The sequence below is a fragment of the Phlebotomus argentipes genome, unplaced genomic scaffold (assembly GCF_947086385.1).
Source record: "Phlebotomus argentipes unplaced genomic scaffold, Phlebotomus argentipes genome assembly contig_15, whole genome shotgun sequence".
In the NCBI taxonomy this organism is placed as follows: Eukaryota; Metazoa; Arthropoda; class Insecta; order Diptera; family Psychodidae; genus Phlebotomus; species Phlebotomus argentipes.
Window position 1 is genome coordinate 5,364,638 of NW_026776181.1, and position 14,576 is coordinate 5,379,213.

Here is a 14,576-nt window from a genome sequence, read left to right on the forward strand (position 1 = left end):
GTGATGGAGTCTATTTGGCGGATTGAAAATAGCTCGCCTCCACAATAAACATGTTCCCCTTGGCCAATCTCCACTGTTGCTGGACATGCTCAATGCCATGAGAAATGGTATTAATTCTGGGCCTCTGGGCGTGCTGGGGCGGACGGTGTTGCTGAGGGTTGGTGTTGTGCCAAAATAAGCCAATTGTAAGATAATAAACTAATTCTGCTCCACTAAGCAGCGAACAGCCGAGAAAGAGACCGGCAATTCCGCCGAATGCAACTGCATTTCCCCAATTTGGGGAGGAAGAGAGACAGATTTCACTGGGCCATCGATCAATAAGTGGTGCAAACTCACCCATTAAGTCCAGCCACCCGAATGTCACATCCGTCCTGTACCGCAGCATCGTGGAGGACTTGAAGTGTATATCCAGAGCCACGGAATTGTCGGTGGTCTCCCTGCAAAGGCAGGCAATCTTCAAGCACAGCCGAAGGGAGTCAACAATTCATATTGTAATATTTACATGCCCAAATTCTCAAACAATTCCACACTGTAGTCGATTCTTGAGCACTCTGGCAAAGAGAGGAAGTTTGTTAGACAATCCCGTGATAAATATCTCTAGCGTAGTCGTGAAAATGATTAAACCTGGCAAACAGGGACACATAATTCCCTCCTCATTTACATCGAAATACTCATTTTCAATTGGTGGTTTCTCGTAATTGAAAATATCTGCGAGCGGGCGGGTGGCATGTAATTAAAATGGGAATGATAACAAATTAAAAGTAAACCACAGCATAAATTTTACACTTGACTAACAGTTAAAGTTGAGCAAATGCTTAAACATCCTCACACACTATATTACTATTATGTGGAGTAATTCATGCACAGCATGTCCTCGATTCGACAGAAGCTGCGAATGCTCACTTTGGAATGCTGCAAGTGCGCTGAGTGTATTCACTGACGATGTGCACGTCAATCTGCGTGAATTGCACGGTGAATCATCGCACGCTCATTGAGGACATGCTGTGCAAAATCAGAAAACAAGTAGCATTGAATTAGTTGGTGATAAATTAATTTCCAAATGGTGCATTTGTTGTCAATACCCACACGCAATTACCGTTGTATCGATTGAGGCACACGAGACCGCCAATATTGCAGGGCGCGTAAATACCTGAAATGGTACACAATGGGCGATGAGAGGTGGGCAACAGCGGGCCTGGTCAAGTGTGGGTGGCTTTCTTGCCAACGCCTACAGTCAATTTGTCATATGTGGTCTGAACATGAGTGACGAGGATTGAATGACACGCGTCCAGTGACTTATGCCATCACTTGCACCACTCAATAATTCATCACACTTTCGATGCCATCAATTGGCAAGGTGCGGATGCACGTCGGCGGGGTGTCTTCGCAGCTGGACACTCACCGGATGGGTAGAAGAAGTCGAGAGTGCAGTTGCAGTACGCCATCATTGCGCGCTGTCGACATTCTGACATGCAATTGGCTCGCAGATATGGAAGCGCTCGCAGCTTCATAATCTCCTCCCGATGGGAAATGTCCTCCTGGCATGCGGAAAAATTAAAAACAACACTCACCCCTGTCATGATTTACGCAAAGTATCCAACATCTTTCGAGATATCGGCAAACTTTTCCACTATACCATGCGAGAAACTGAAAGTGATCAGCTTTCGCGTAACTTTGCAAGGAGTCTTCCAATTTCTCAAGTATGTTGTTAAGGACCGAGAAGTGCGTGGGTTTTAAAATTAAATGGAAACAGTTAATTTATACCCAGAAACCCAATCTGCTTAAGTTCTCACTTTCGCGGGTTTTGAGAAAGTTTTCAGAGCTATGCGAAAATCGCTCCGCATCCTTCAAAAGGATTCATCCTGAGGTATTTCTCTTCACTTGCCAGCTATATAATAGTCAAGTGGCGGTGCAGAAAATGCAGAGTGCTTGCGGTTAGAATTTAGGGTTCACCTAATGGCACATCCAAGTCATTCTACAGAAAGCGAGTAGACAAAGTGCCATTATTGGTAAATGTCCTGCAAACTCACTTTGTAAATACATTGACGCTCAGTGGACGTTAATCTTCTTACATCAGATGATGCATAAAATGCTGTGGGCTGAATGCCAATGGACACGCTCGTTCCCTCAGGTATAAACTTCGCCTGCTGTGGCCACTCGTACGGATGATGGACTATTACCTTATTGTGGGAAATCACATTAGTTAATCGTACCTGCCGTTCTCACGTTCCACCACACAATCCGCGCACTCAGCCCAGAATTCGGAACAATGTGCAAATTGCCGTTCGCCGGACGAGATTTTCAAACGGTGGCAAGAGATTCTTCACTGTCTGCACTAATGGAATCTCATTAAAATGAATTATGGAAATGGGGAAAATCTTTAGCGTGAAAAATACACCGCGCGTATCATTAAATCTGACTATAATCCATTCAGATGGAATTTTCATTTACTAAAAGCCACAGTGTGGCTTCACGGAATGTCGGTTTATTGGACTTTAATTTCTGAATTTCAACTCACCAGAACTCCAACTGGATATGTATACCTTCGCACGCGACCATGATAAGATTGGATAACTCCTCGAAATCCGCTCCATTCGTTGTAGCTCGTCGTGCGCCACAGCTTCAACTCCTCATCCTGGCAATAAAGACTTCAGATGACTCACTTCATTTCCTTACCTCACTGGCTTTTGTGCGAAACATTTACAATAGGATGATTTTAAATAAAGTAAAAAGTAAACCTTTAGATCCGGCGTATAGAAAAAATATGAGGATTCACTAAAAAAAATTAAAAACATTGCTATGGCCTTATATTACTCATATAAGATTATACGTACAGCATTAATAGGACTCTCTTCGTTTGAAGCTGAATTAAAAGCATAGCAGATTCCATACTCGGTCTTTTGCTTAAAAGTTCGAAGAAAGAATTTATTATTAAATATGTAATGAAGTAAGTTTCCTTCGTTTCCTTACCATCTTGAAGATGTCACAGCAAGGAATGGATTTGCTTCGCCACCAGCACTCCTTAAACAGATCCTGGCAAGTGTAGCGCAACTGCAAAAACCAAAAATAGTAAATTCTTAGATCTAAGAACCTAACTTTACCGAAGATACTTCTATAATCAGCTTCGTTATGTTGATTCCCATGAGATTTGATATGTTTCTGGGTAGTAACGACTCAAATTCCTCGTAAGATCCGAAGTCCAGAATTTCCAGAGCATTTAAGAGGAGTTCGAAAGTTAAAATGTCTTCCTTGGTTCCGTTAGGCAAGTATCTCTTGATGGCGTCGTCAACTTTCCGGGTGTTGATCCTATGACTGTTGCAGATTGCAATGCCCGGAAAGGGAATTTCGCTGATGTGAAAGTTTGTGTCCTCCACAACAGTTGACAGAGGGCTGGTCTGGTATTTCTCCGAGAGCAAGATGGAGACGTAGATAACACCAAAAGTAGCCATGCCGACAATTATTCCCCAGGTCAATCTGTGAAAAAGGATTTTTGCAGGCAAGAGTAAATAAACAGACCATTAGCAAGACGCTGGCTGCAGGAACATCTCAATTGCCCCTGAGAGATAAAGTTCAATGTGGACAGTGTCGATTCTGGAGGTAAATTATGTTGCACAGAAGGCAAGAGCAGAAGAAATAATAAAGTTGCCGGTGATTTATTGGCACAGACCGAGAGATTCTCAGTGGAATCTCACCTCTCAGTCCAATGTAATCCCTTCTCCGATAGATATCGAATGCCATGGACGGAAGTGTTGTCACAGTAGCGGACGAAGATGCTGTCTCTCGTCTCATCCCTCTTCTGTTGTCTCGGCTTCTCGCTCCACAGCACCATCTTGACCGCCTTCCCGAACTTCTGGTCACTCTTCGCGGCTTTGGCGGGAAAAGTCGCCATGGTCGCAGGGCAACTGCGGCACTACTGACCCACTTGGCGACCTGTAACTCGCCGGGGGGGCAATCAAGGGGGGAATTGGTGACAGGTTTGACGCCAGCGGAGATTGCCCGACAAGTGGACAGCTGCAAATTGCTACAGGGAAAGCAAAGCAAATTGTTAAAGCATTATCCGGACTGACATATTGTCACATATAGCAGGAACAATGTATGTGAAATATTTCCCACAACATGAAAAAAAAACCTCCAGTGTGTGGAAATAATTGAATTTCCATCAAAATCACTCGGTGATTTATTTTCGTGGTCAATTATTGAGAAAGTATCACGCCACTTTTTGCTCCTTCGGCTGCAGTTTTAGTCATGCAAAGCATAGAAATCAATAAAATCAATACGAATTTAAACTTTGACAAAAATTTGATATGGAAACAATGAAAAAGGAATTCAATTAGCTCTTTGAAAATGGAATAACTATTGAAGTTTGTCAAAATTGTTTATTTCCCTCATTTCTCTTTATTCCGTAAAAATGTGATTATGAGTTCGACTTCAACCACTTCATCAGAGATATTATTTTATTCTCTGGCACATCTAACACTACTAAAAGTATACTATATTTAATGCTTTTCTTATCACACCGATGAAACCTAAGAAACGAAGCACATCCGGAACGTTAACAAAATGCTAAAATGAATCTTAATTAAAAATGTTTTCGTATCTATTTTTTGTATTGTATTTAGTTCATTTATTTCAATAAAATCGACATCAATTATCAGTTTTTGTAAATTTCATATCTTTGTTATCTTTATAAATTTCATTTGACTGGAAACTTTTTCCGGTTAGATTTTAGATGATTTTTTATGTGAGGTCTAAACTGAATCCTTGTGAAGTCTCTTATTATGTCTGTTAAGACTATACTTTGTAGCGTAGGCTTTGTTGCAGATTGTGCAAATACCTTTTTGTCTGAGATGTTTAGTCACTTGGCAATGGAATTTAACGTGATATTTCAGAGATATTAAGTTTTTCAAAATGTTCTTGCACTGCGGACACGGTTGAGGCCTTTGTGTGTGAATTTTCATGTGCCGCCCAATGTTCTGCTTGCTCTTGAATTTCTTGGAACACAAAGCACACTCAAAATTCCTCACATTGGAGTGTATAGTAATGTGCCTCAGTAGGCTAGACTTGTTCATGAAATCCTTCCCACAAATCCCACATTTATAGGACTTCCTATAAAGGAATTTCTTGTCTCGGCAGTTGTGGATATTGAAGTGTACTCCCAGGGAGTGTGCTGACTGGTAGACCTTCTCACAAAGAGGACATTCGTGCTGTTCTTCCTCCTGGGCATCAATCTTCCTGTAAACAAAGAAATACTTTAGCAAACCAAGTTGCTAGTCATCCTTGAAATCCATACTTTGTCACTAAATTTGATGTTTCATCCTGAATATCGTACTCCTCCTTAACAATTTCGCTATCGATGAACTCGTCTCTTGGCTCATAACAATCAGAATCTTCAATTTCCTTTTTAATATCCATGACTTGATCGACTTGATCCATCTTGCACTTGCACTCAGCATACGCTTGTTTCCTCCGGTGACATTTGTCGCCCAATTCGCTTGGCGCAAAAATTCAAATTGCGCATCTAGTACAATTTTCGCTCGCGCCCGGCGAAGTGTCAAACGCCCGAGTGTTTATCTGTGTTTTTTGGGGTGTGGAAAATTGCGAGAAATCGTGTGAAACCCAGTGAAAATTTGCATTTCCCCAGAGAATCAGCATGGCCAAGAACACTTCCAGCTCGGCGTTCCGCAAGATCGACGTGGACCAGTACAATGAGGACAATTTCAGAGAGGACGATCCAGACTTCGGCGGCTCCGGGGGGCCAGATGAGAACGAGATCAGCGGCCTGATGACTCAGGGGAAGCACTTCGAGGCTCTCAAGTCGGTGCTCCAGAACGCGCCGCTGGGCTCGAAGAATCAGCAAGTCAAGGTGCGGATTTGAGGGACTTTTGCAGCCAATGCGAGGCGCTAAAGAGTGGATTTCCTTGCAGGACAACGCTCTGAATGTGGCTCTGCGCGTGCTGCTGTCCATAAAGTCCTCCCAGATGGACGGAGCCATTGACTTCCTCGAGGATCCGGATCTGTTCGATGTGCTGATGAAGTACATCTACAGGGGCTTCGAGATCCCGTCCGAGGGCTCCAGCGGACACTTGCTGCAGTGGCACGAGAAGGTCTTCAACCGCGCCGGAGTCGGAAGCATCGTCCGGGTGTTGTCGGACACGAACCGCGCCTAGACAGGCGCCACGGGGACATTTCTACCTGTAAGACTTCATGCAATACACATTCGATTCATCAATTTACAATTCCAAATATTTATTGGTGGCGAATAGGATGTCCAACAATGTTCATTTTATACCTCGAAGAATGGATTGATCTAAAACTTGGGAATGATGCCTGAAAACTACAATTACAATTTCTACATATTCTCACTGTTTGCCAATTCTTAAGCGCATAATCCTAAAAATGTCGTTGAAAATGCAAAAGCAAAGGGAGAAACTTAAAAAAAATCTACATTATTACATTCACTAATTGTGATTTGGTGAACAAATGCATGATTCAACAAAGACTTTTTTTTCTTAATGATTTGAAGAACATTTCGAGAGTTTTCCTTACACACTGCTCTCTTCTTCACACATTCTCTCTTCAAAATAGTATGCAATTTACAAGAAAACAGGAAGGAAAAAAACAGCCACGTGTTGATCTACCTTAAGAAAGTTGTCGCACTTGTCAATAAATAATTTTTATATCTTATCTGTAAATCTTGTCATCTAACAATTAGCATCAATGCATTTTCCCTCCAGATTAAGTGTATTAATCGCGGTTTTCTAATCTTTTTTGTTTCACTTTAAATTTAAAGGTAAAATATTCTTATAGTGGTTTTTATAAAACGCCTTCAGCAATTCACCACATGTGCGTCTCTCGAATCTCACTTATGATGTGATTCGCCCGTGTGAGAGCCTGCAAAGGAAGAATTTCAGTGGTCATTGAGTCTTCAGAGAAGGAGGAAAAGGATGAAAAGTCCCACCTTGAGCATGTCTGCGGCCTCACGACGGCGAATTGCTATGTGATCTGACTCATTCAGCATCTCCTCGGCATTATCGGACTTGTACAGGTGAGTCACCAGCTCAGACTGCAGATTATCCTTGACGTAGTTGACCAGGAAGTGCATCACTGCCTTTGGTACAGAATCCTGAATTGATTTGCGTACAATGTAGAAGTACGACTTGATTAAGCGCTCTGGAAAGAGAACACAAGATGAATTAGAGTTGGCAGAAAGGACTCAGGAGGATCCTTCGGAGACTCACCTATAATATCGCAATCCTTCTGCTCCTTGTCTGTGAGTTTGCGCGCCGGATGGTTGATGGGCACATCGGGAAGGAGATTGACGGGCTTCAGAGGACTCATGGCGCTGGTGTGTGTCGGTGTGTTGCCACTGGACGCCATGGGACTCTCCGTCTTCTGCGCCTCCTTCTGCGACAGAATATTGGCCAGCCAATTCTGCTGAGTCTCGCCCACGTGATTCTGCTGCGCCGCCTCGTCATTCTCCACGTGATTCTGCTGCTGAGCTGCCTCTCGAATGGCATTCTTCGCCAATTCCCGACGATTGACACCCTTCTGCGTGATCCACGGCTCCACATTCTCGCTCTTCATGAGGCTGGGCACCAGGGCGGCCTCCTTGTGGAAGTCCGGATGCTTCGTGTTGATGTACGCCAGCTCAATGGCCACGAGGTTCTCCACCATGCAATTGGTGGTGGGCAGACGCTGACGCAGCAGTTGCGTCACCACGTCAATGATCTTCTCGTGGAGCTTCGGGAAGCGCAGCATCTCCTGCTGCACCTCCGTGCCGCAGTGCTGGATGATGCGCTGCATCTCCTCGTGGATCAGCTCCACGCAGCGCAGCGACGGCTCCTCCAGCCGGCGGATCTGCCGCTTCACCAGCAACTCGAAGGACACCTCGGGCACGAACAGCGCCGGTCGCGGCCCCGTGGCATTCCGAATGGCCGTCAGGATGTCCATCTTCGTGAGTCCCGTGAGCGGGTGAATGGAGTCGAGGGTGCGCCCGAAGGTCTCGTGAAAGATGTAGCATATTCGCGCGCCTCCGCACAACTCCGTCGTCTCAATGTTCCTCGCCGTGCCGTCAATTGTGGCACAATAGGCGCTCGCGAACTTCGTGATGATCTGCAACAGAGTCTGGCTCTTGTCCTTCACATCGTCACCATAAGACGACAAGAGGGACTGAAACTGCGACATCATCACATTCACGCGAGTCTGCAAAGAGAGTCAAAGTTAATGTGGAATTTCTATTTCTGTCTTGGAAGGTCTTCACTTCCTCAAACGCGATTCAATTCCCAACTTTGCATTTCAAATCTTTCATTAATATTTCATTTATTGTCTCATATTTCGTCATTGCCAAATCGCGTCCCATTGTTATCAGCCGGCAAAATGTTCGATTGCCGCAGAGATCGCAGCGCAAAGTGACGCAAGAAACAGTCGAAATTCTGAAACGCCGTCAATGAGTCATTTTTTCGGTCATATTGTCGAGATGGTTAAAATAGAAAAGAAAGTAAATAATCGCCTTTCACACAAAACTTCAAGATGTTCACTGTTTAAACGCGATCCGCAATTTTTAATGATGGTTTATTTCACTTCTCAGCGAACACACTTGGCTGAGAATTTCATCGCGCTCGAGAAACTGCTCGCAAAAGTGCTTATTTCAGCTCAAATTCTGAGCACTTTCTTATATGGGAGCTGCTCGATTGTGAGCACTTTGACTTAGCAGTAAATCAGCTGAGAAACACGCTGATTTTTAGGCTAATGTGTTCTCTGGGTTCGTAAAGCTGCTTTCATGCAAAAGTGGTGAAATGTTTCTAGATCTCTTAAGCTCCCCCAATGCAAAGAAAAAGCTTCCAATCAGCAAACTCAGATAAGCTCACCGCTTTCCCCGTCATTGCACGCAAAAATCGGAGCGCCCCAGAAAGTGAGGAAGTTCAGCGACTCGCACGCATTGTTGACTTCTTTGTGCTTGAGAGACAGTGAAATCGTGCTCACCTTGAGATCGGGCAGGCAGTCGCGAATGTGGTGCATCAGCAGCCTGTTGAGGGTCTTGGCCAGATAAGGAGTGCCGTTGCGCGTGGCCAAAGTGGGATACTTTCGCTGCAGGAAGGCCGCTTCGTCCTTCAGCTGATCCGTGATGTTCTTCTGGTCAATTATGTCCTGCTGCGATCTGTTCACCACGCCAATGATGCCCAGCTTCACTGGAATCACGCGTCCGCACAGAATGTCAATGGCGTCCGTGCCGGCGTCCATGAGATCCAGCTTCGTGAGCACAGCCAGCGTCCGGCGACCGTCCGGATCGCACTCCTTGGCCAGCTTCAGGCTCTCGCTCGTGGCCATGTCCGTGTTGGCCGCCGTCACGGCCAGGATGATCGAGTTGGGATTCTCAATGTACTTGAACAGGAGCTCCTTGATCTGCGCCTCGATGTCTTCCGGCTGGTCGCCCACGGGCACTTTCGTGATGCCCGGCAAGTCCACCATCGTGAGATTCACCACCTTCGTGGAGTAGATCTTCAGGTTGATGGGCTCCGGGCAGATGCCTTTGTTGTCGCCCGCCAGCTTGTCTGTGTCCGACTCAATCTCGCGCCGGATCTCATTGAAGTCGGTGAAGATGCGGTTCTTCACGTGCAGAAACTTGCCCCATTCCTCCACATTCACCGTGCCACTCTCGGCCGAGCGGTGCTCCCTATCGTCCAGTGGGCAGTACACGAGCTGCAGCACCAGCGGCCGCCGGGTCACGATGCCCGTGCCTCTGGGCAGGAACGATCTGCCCACGAGGCTCTCGATCACGGAACTCTTGCCGGAACTCTGGAAGAGAAGCCCAAAAGTCCATCAGCACAACCCCTCGGGAGAGCCTCCCTTGCCGGCGGAGGCTTCTGCCGGCGAGCGAGTTATGTAATTTGGGTCGGGACGCAGAGGCAAAGAGAGCCATCGAGGAGCCAATAAACATGGTTAGAGTGCGAATGCTTCACCTGACTTCCCAGCACCACAATTTGCGGCAGCTGCATGAGGTCCGAGCCCACTGTATTGAACACATCCTGCAGCTTGTTGATCACGGGTATCAGAGCCTCCATGGTAGCGCCCCAAATGCCTCGCAAAACACCCTTTTTCACAAAGAATTCTCAACCAAAAAACCTCAGAACGAATTCCTCAAGCGAAAATCCACTGACATTTGACAGCGCCGAATTTTTACGCGTATTTTACTCCGACATTCTAGTACTGCAAATCAACGGTTTCTGTTTTTTTTCCTTGCCATAATCAGAAATTCGCTCCTTTTTCTCGGAGAAATCCCTCATTTTCCCAGAAATACTTCGTTTTTTTAATTGAAAATTATTTATTTCATAGAGTATGTTGCGTCATTAATAAATTAAATAGGGTAGATATCACTATTATTTACAAAAATAATGTATGTATGTACAATGTATTCCTCAATCGCCATCAGAGTGCTTCGAGAGTATGACACAGTTTCTCACTTGCGCCGGGAAATCGTGATGAATCCACTGCGGTAGAAGTTGGGCACCAGAATGTGGTCACACTCGTCACTCTCTCCGGGTGCGTTGAGCTGGCGGACAGCATTGGCGATTTTTCCTGCCGAAGAAAACATCAATTAGCCGACTTCTAATGAACTAAACTCGCCAATTTTAGCCGAAGAAAACTCACCGACTACATTAAAGGTGTGAAAATACTTGTTGGGAAGATTGACGAGACCCCTGAGACTCTTGCTGGGATTCCACCTAATCGCGATGTCCGTCAAGTTCACCTTGATCATCTCAGGAACTTTCTTCGAAGGCTCAAACTGCAATTCAGTGCCAAAAAGTGTGTCATTTTAGAAGAAAAAGGCTTAATATATTGACTGTGATTTTTACTACTCACGCTAAACTGCAGGTCTTGGGCACTTTTCTCGCAGGCAGCTCGAATGGCATCCATCAGCTTGCGATAATCACAATTCTCCTTGGCGACGTGCACCAGGAAGTCGGTGAGATCCATCTGCCTGAGTGACTCCTCGCCTGGGCGACTCTCAAAGTGGCTCCTCAGCACCGTTCGGTTCACCTTCACGCCCAGCGTCAGCAGACACTCCACCACGTCCTCCTCCGTGCAGCCCACCGACGAGAGCTTCACCACCTTCTCCGTGCCGCAGGGCAAGTCCAGGTTCAGTGTGAGCAGCTGCCGCGCCTCCGGAGGCGTTGGGTGGACACTGGTGAGCTGTGACTGCCACGGGGAGAGGTCCGGCGGCGTCTTGGGGCGCTCCAGAGTGTGCTTGGGGCATCGGCGCGCCTGTTTCATGGGGTTTCGCGACGTCTCGCTGAGGATCTCCAACTCAGAGCACTCCAGACACACTTCCCGCACTTGCCTGGGCGGCTCCACACGCGGCGGATTCGGGCTGCTGAGCACCACAGGAGGCGACTTCTTCTGTCTGGTCGTGGGATTGGCTACAGTGAGTTTGGGCTTGGCGCCTGTGTTTCGTTGTGATAATTCTGACGACTCCGGATCCGCGCTGTCAGCAGTCTTCTCAAATTCCACCGGCTGCTCCAGATGATGCAGTCCATTCAGCGGGTGATTCTCGATGAAGCCATCGATCTCAGGGAAATAGCTAGTGTCCGGATAGTTGTCCTGCTCTGAGCTGGGCTCCGGATCGAAGTCCATCTCGAGGAACTCCAGGAAATCCGTGTCGTCCACCAGCGCCTCCTGGGACACCCTCATGGGCGTTTCCATGTGCCCACCGCGATATGTATACACGCAGTCATCTGAGTTGGACGAGATCTCGTCCTCTGACAGCAGATTCCCCGCCTGGGCCGCCTCCGGACGCTCGCCGTTTCCGGACAGCGCACCCACGTCGGCCGCTACCTCGCCATTCAGATGCTCCGGCGCGATATTGTTGTTCTCACTCTTCTGCCCGGTCTTCGGGAGGTCGCATCGCACGCAAATCTTCTCCTTATTGTCCGCAATATCCATTATTTCGTGGTTTTATCGCGCATTTCAATTCCGATCGCGTCCTTCGCATCGAATCCACCGCGTAGGAAATAAACGTGAAAACCCACCTATAAAATCCCTATCATTGCTTTTCACTGCGGAATCACACGACTTAACTATTGCTGATTGCAAATGAGCACTTTTGGGCTTAACCAGTGCACTTTTTCTGGGTTTTTACGCACAATTATCAAAATAACACGGAATATTTTTATGCACGCAGATATGTTTGACAGCTCTGTGGGACACACACGTCAGAGATACTCACCACCGTGGGACAAGAGGTGAACAAGAAGTGAACTATAAAATTACAGCTTGCAATTTTTGCCCTTTTCCACGGATTTTCGCAATGATTCGGTAATTATTAGTGCGATAAGTATCTCCAGTGCATCGTAGAAGTCTCCTGGCGTGATATAATTATATGTGTAAGCTTCTATTTGGAGGATTTCACCTCGAGAAATTCCCCTCTAATCATCAGCGCTTATCTGGTTTTCAGATCACTTCTCTGGCTTCAGTTTTTATTTATCTCTCCAAGAAGACGGAGGCAAAATAGTGCGAAATACTTAGTGACAACACCCACGCGACAATTAGTAAAGAATGGCACTGCATTTGTTGAGAAATTCAGTGGAGAAACTCGGCGGGACGTCGAGGAGTCTCTCGAAAAGCATCTTCACGAAACCCGGTAAGGAATTCTCATACTTTCCCTCAATTTTTCCGTCCTCAATTCCCCAAGGATTCCCCCTCAGGGACATCCAGACATCCTCTGGCCAGACGAGTGTGGAGATTTCCAATTGACCCTCCGTTTGACTTTATACAAAGAGTTGAGAAAATGGAACAGCGACTGATGGGAAGTCGTGCCAGAATCTATAAATATTGTAATGTTTATTCTGGGCAGAATAACACATAAATTGATCATTTTATTGTGTCTCTTGCGGAGATTTTGAACTTGCCATTGCCATTGGAATACTGGGAAAAAAGACTGGGAGAGACGCAATTTGCGGTGAAGTGCATTTGAGGCGCAATTGTTGCATCGGAATGTCTTCAGTCAATGAGATGCATTCGGTCATCAGAAGTCAGAATGTCTGATGATGCGGTTAATATTTGCTGAGGTAATAAAGCTAAATGGTGTGCGAATTAAACGAATTGGCGAGTCTGTGGAAGGGCCCATGAACCTTCAGACAAATCATCTCGGCTGAAGCGCTCAATTGATCACGCCAAGTGCTGATGATCCCAATTGAGAATCCAGTGACGCCACGTCGTTGCTGTGCGACTCCCACTTGGCCAATTGCCCAGAATCTCGGCGTGTGCCTTTATTTTTACTTCCTGGACTTTAACACACTCTCTCTCTCTCTCGGCAGTTGGACTTTCACCGTCCATCCATGTCAGCGCCCAGAGAGACTATCCACAGGCGGCCGAGCTGCCGCTTCCGCCCAACATTGACGCCGCGGAGACCATGAGATTCTCGCCGCAGCGCGCCAGGGACATCTCCAGCACCGCGATGGTGTGCCACGAGTCCATGCAGGTGCACAGCATGGACGTGACGCTGGACAACGAGCCGCGGGCGTCGGATCCGCACGTGGAGCAGTACGACTGCTCGGGCGCCGTTCATCTCAACTGCTCGATGCAGAGCAACGTGCCGCAGCCCTTCAGCGGCGGCAGCAAGTCCATGCATCTGAACATGCCGGGCGGGCAGTGGAGTCAGTTCAGCAAGTTCACGGCGGCGGATCTGCAGGATCATCACTACATGAGTCTGCGGCGCGATCTGAAAGGTACGTGCGGAGGCAGGAGGAGCTTCTTAGCGCCCATACTAACCCAGTCAGTGCATCAGAATGTGCATTTGCTAGCGCCTCTAACGCATGAGCGACTCATAGCGCGATTGTGTGCCACCAAAGAGGCTCCGGAGGCCACCAAGGAGCTGTCCAAGCGGGAGAAGCTGAAGATTGCCGTGAAGGATTACGGATCCACTGTCATTGTCTTTCACGTGACCATCTCCCTCGCCTCCCTGGGCCTCTTCTACCTGCTCGTGTCCAGGTGAGACTTCCGAATGCGATTGTTGAGCCTCAGTCTTCGTCATTCATTTAATATCACTTATTCTTATGCATAAGATTTTTGCCCAGGAATTAGGAATCAATTCTGGATGCTCTGATAATTTATAATTTGGCCAAATGTTGAATGTACTTATCAAAAAAACTAAAGTAATCATTCAATTGAAAAATACTAACCAGAATTGATCCCTCGAGCGATTACAAAGTCAGATTCTTCACACTTTCTGCCTTCTCATCTTGCAGTGGATTAGATGTGAAGCAGATCCTGACGGCGCTCAACTTGGGCGACTCGGCGCTGTCGGGAAAAGTGGCCACGGGCGCCAGCACGTTCGTCGTGGCCTACGCAATCCACAAAGTCTTCGCCCCAGTTCGCATTAGCATCACACTCGGCGCCACGCCGTTCATCGTGAGGTACTTGCGGAAGCGCGGTATTTTAAAGGTCAAGAGCAAGAGTTCATAGCTGAGCTTCGGCGACATTTAACAACTGTATTTTCGGTGAAAGCATATCAATATATATATATTTTTTAATAAAGCTGTTTATTCCGTATCCATAGGAATTGTGTTTTATTTAATCGA

At 46.7% G+C, this 14,576-nt stretch overlaps 6 protein-coding genes across 6 annotated transcripts; 2 read left to right on the plus strand and 4 right to left on the minus strand.

The window, feature by feature from the left end:
• Positions 1–10: 10 nt before the first annotated feature.
• On the minus strand, positions 11–3,889 carry LOC132261679 (sodium channel protein Nach-like). Its single transcript, XM_059760593.1, has 10 exons — positions 3,693–3,889; positions 3,111–3,474; positions 2,971–3,051; positions 2,519–2,635; positions 2,031–2,180; positions 1,403–1,538; positions 1,097–1,150; positions 503–551; positions 337–437; positions 11–261 (listed from the first exon to the last, which is right to left on the minus strand). The coding sequence occupies exons 1-10, from the start codon at positions 3,887–3,889 to the stop codon at positions 11–13; spliced, it is 1,500 nt and encodes a 499-aa protein (XP_059616576.1).
• A 631-nt stretch (positions 3,890–4,520) lies between these two features.
• On the minus strand, positions 4,521–5,433 carry LOC132262348 (zinc finger protein 626-like). The gene is made up of 2 exons (XM_059761603.1): positions 5,291–5,433; positions 4,521–5,232 (listed from the first exon to the last, which is right to left on the minus strand). Exons 1-2 carry the CDS (start codon positions 5,431–5,433, stop codon positions 4,749–4,751), a joined length of 627 nt encoding a protein of 208 aa, XP_059617586.1. The 3' UTR covers positions 4,521–4,748.
• A 93-nt stretch (positions 5,434–5,526) lies between these two features.
• On the plus strand, positions 5,527–6,362 carry LOC132262349 (actin-related protein 2/3 complex subunit 5-C). Its single transcript, XM_059761604.1, has 3 exons — positions 5,527–5,863; positions 5,925–6,194; positions 6,264–6,362. The coding sequence occupies exons 1-2, from the start codon at positions 5,651–5,653 to the stop codon at positions 6,165–6,167; spliced, it is 456 nt and encodes a 151-aa protein (XP_059617587.1). The 5' UTR covers positions 5,527–5,650; the 3' UTR covers positions 6,168–6,194; positions 6,264–6,362.
• Positions 6,228–10,155, minus strand: LOC132262347 (dynamin-1-like protein). Its single transcript, XM_059761602.1, has 5 exons — positions 9,960–10,155; positions 8,983–9,795; positions 7,239–8,202; positions 6,959–7,170; positions 6,228–6,891 (listed from the first exon to the last, which is right to left on the minus strand). Exons 1-5 carry the CDS (start codon positions 10,059–10,061, stop codon positions 6,835–6,837), a joined length of 2,148 nt encoding a protein of 715 aa, XP_059617585.1. The 5' UTR covers positions 10,062–10,155; the 3' UTR covers positions 6,228–6,834.
• Positions 10,156–10,333: 178 nt separating this feature from the next.
• LOC132263317 (uncharacterized) lies at positions 10,334–12,050 on the minus strand. The gene is made up of 3 exons (XM_059763023.1): positions 10,861–12,050; positions 10,648–10,783; positions 10,334–10,575 (listed from the first exon to the last, which is right to left on the minus strand). The coding sequence occupies exons 1-3, from the start codon at positions 11,938–11,940 to the stop codon at positions 10,457–10,459; spliced, it is 1,335 nt and encodes a 444-aa protein (XP_059619006.1). The 5' UTR covers positions 11,941–12,050; the 3' UTR covers positions 10,334–10,456.
• A 164-nt stretch (positions 12,051–12,214) lies between these two features.
• LOC132263318 (uncharacterized) lies at positions 12,215–14,553 on the plus strand. The gene is made up of 4 exons (XM_059763024.1): positions 12,215–12,380; positions 12,452–12,637; positions 13,314–13,986; positions 14,244–14,553. Exons 2-4 carry the CDS (start codon positions 12,553–12,555, stop codon positions 14,458–14,460), a joined length of 975 nt encoding a protein of 324 aa, XP_059619007.1. The 5' UTR covers positions 12,215–12,380; positions 12,452–12,552; the 3' UTR covers positions 14,461–14,553.
• Positions 14,554–14,576: the final 23 nt, after the last annotated feature.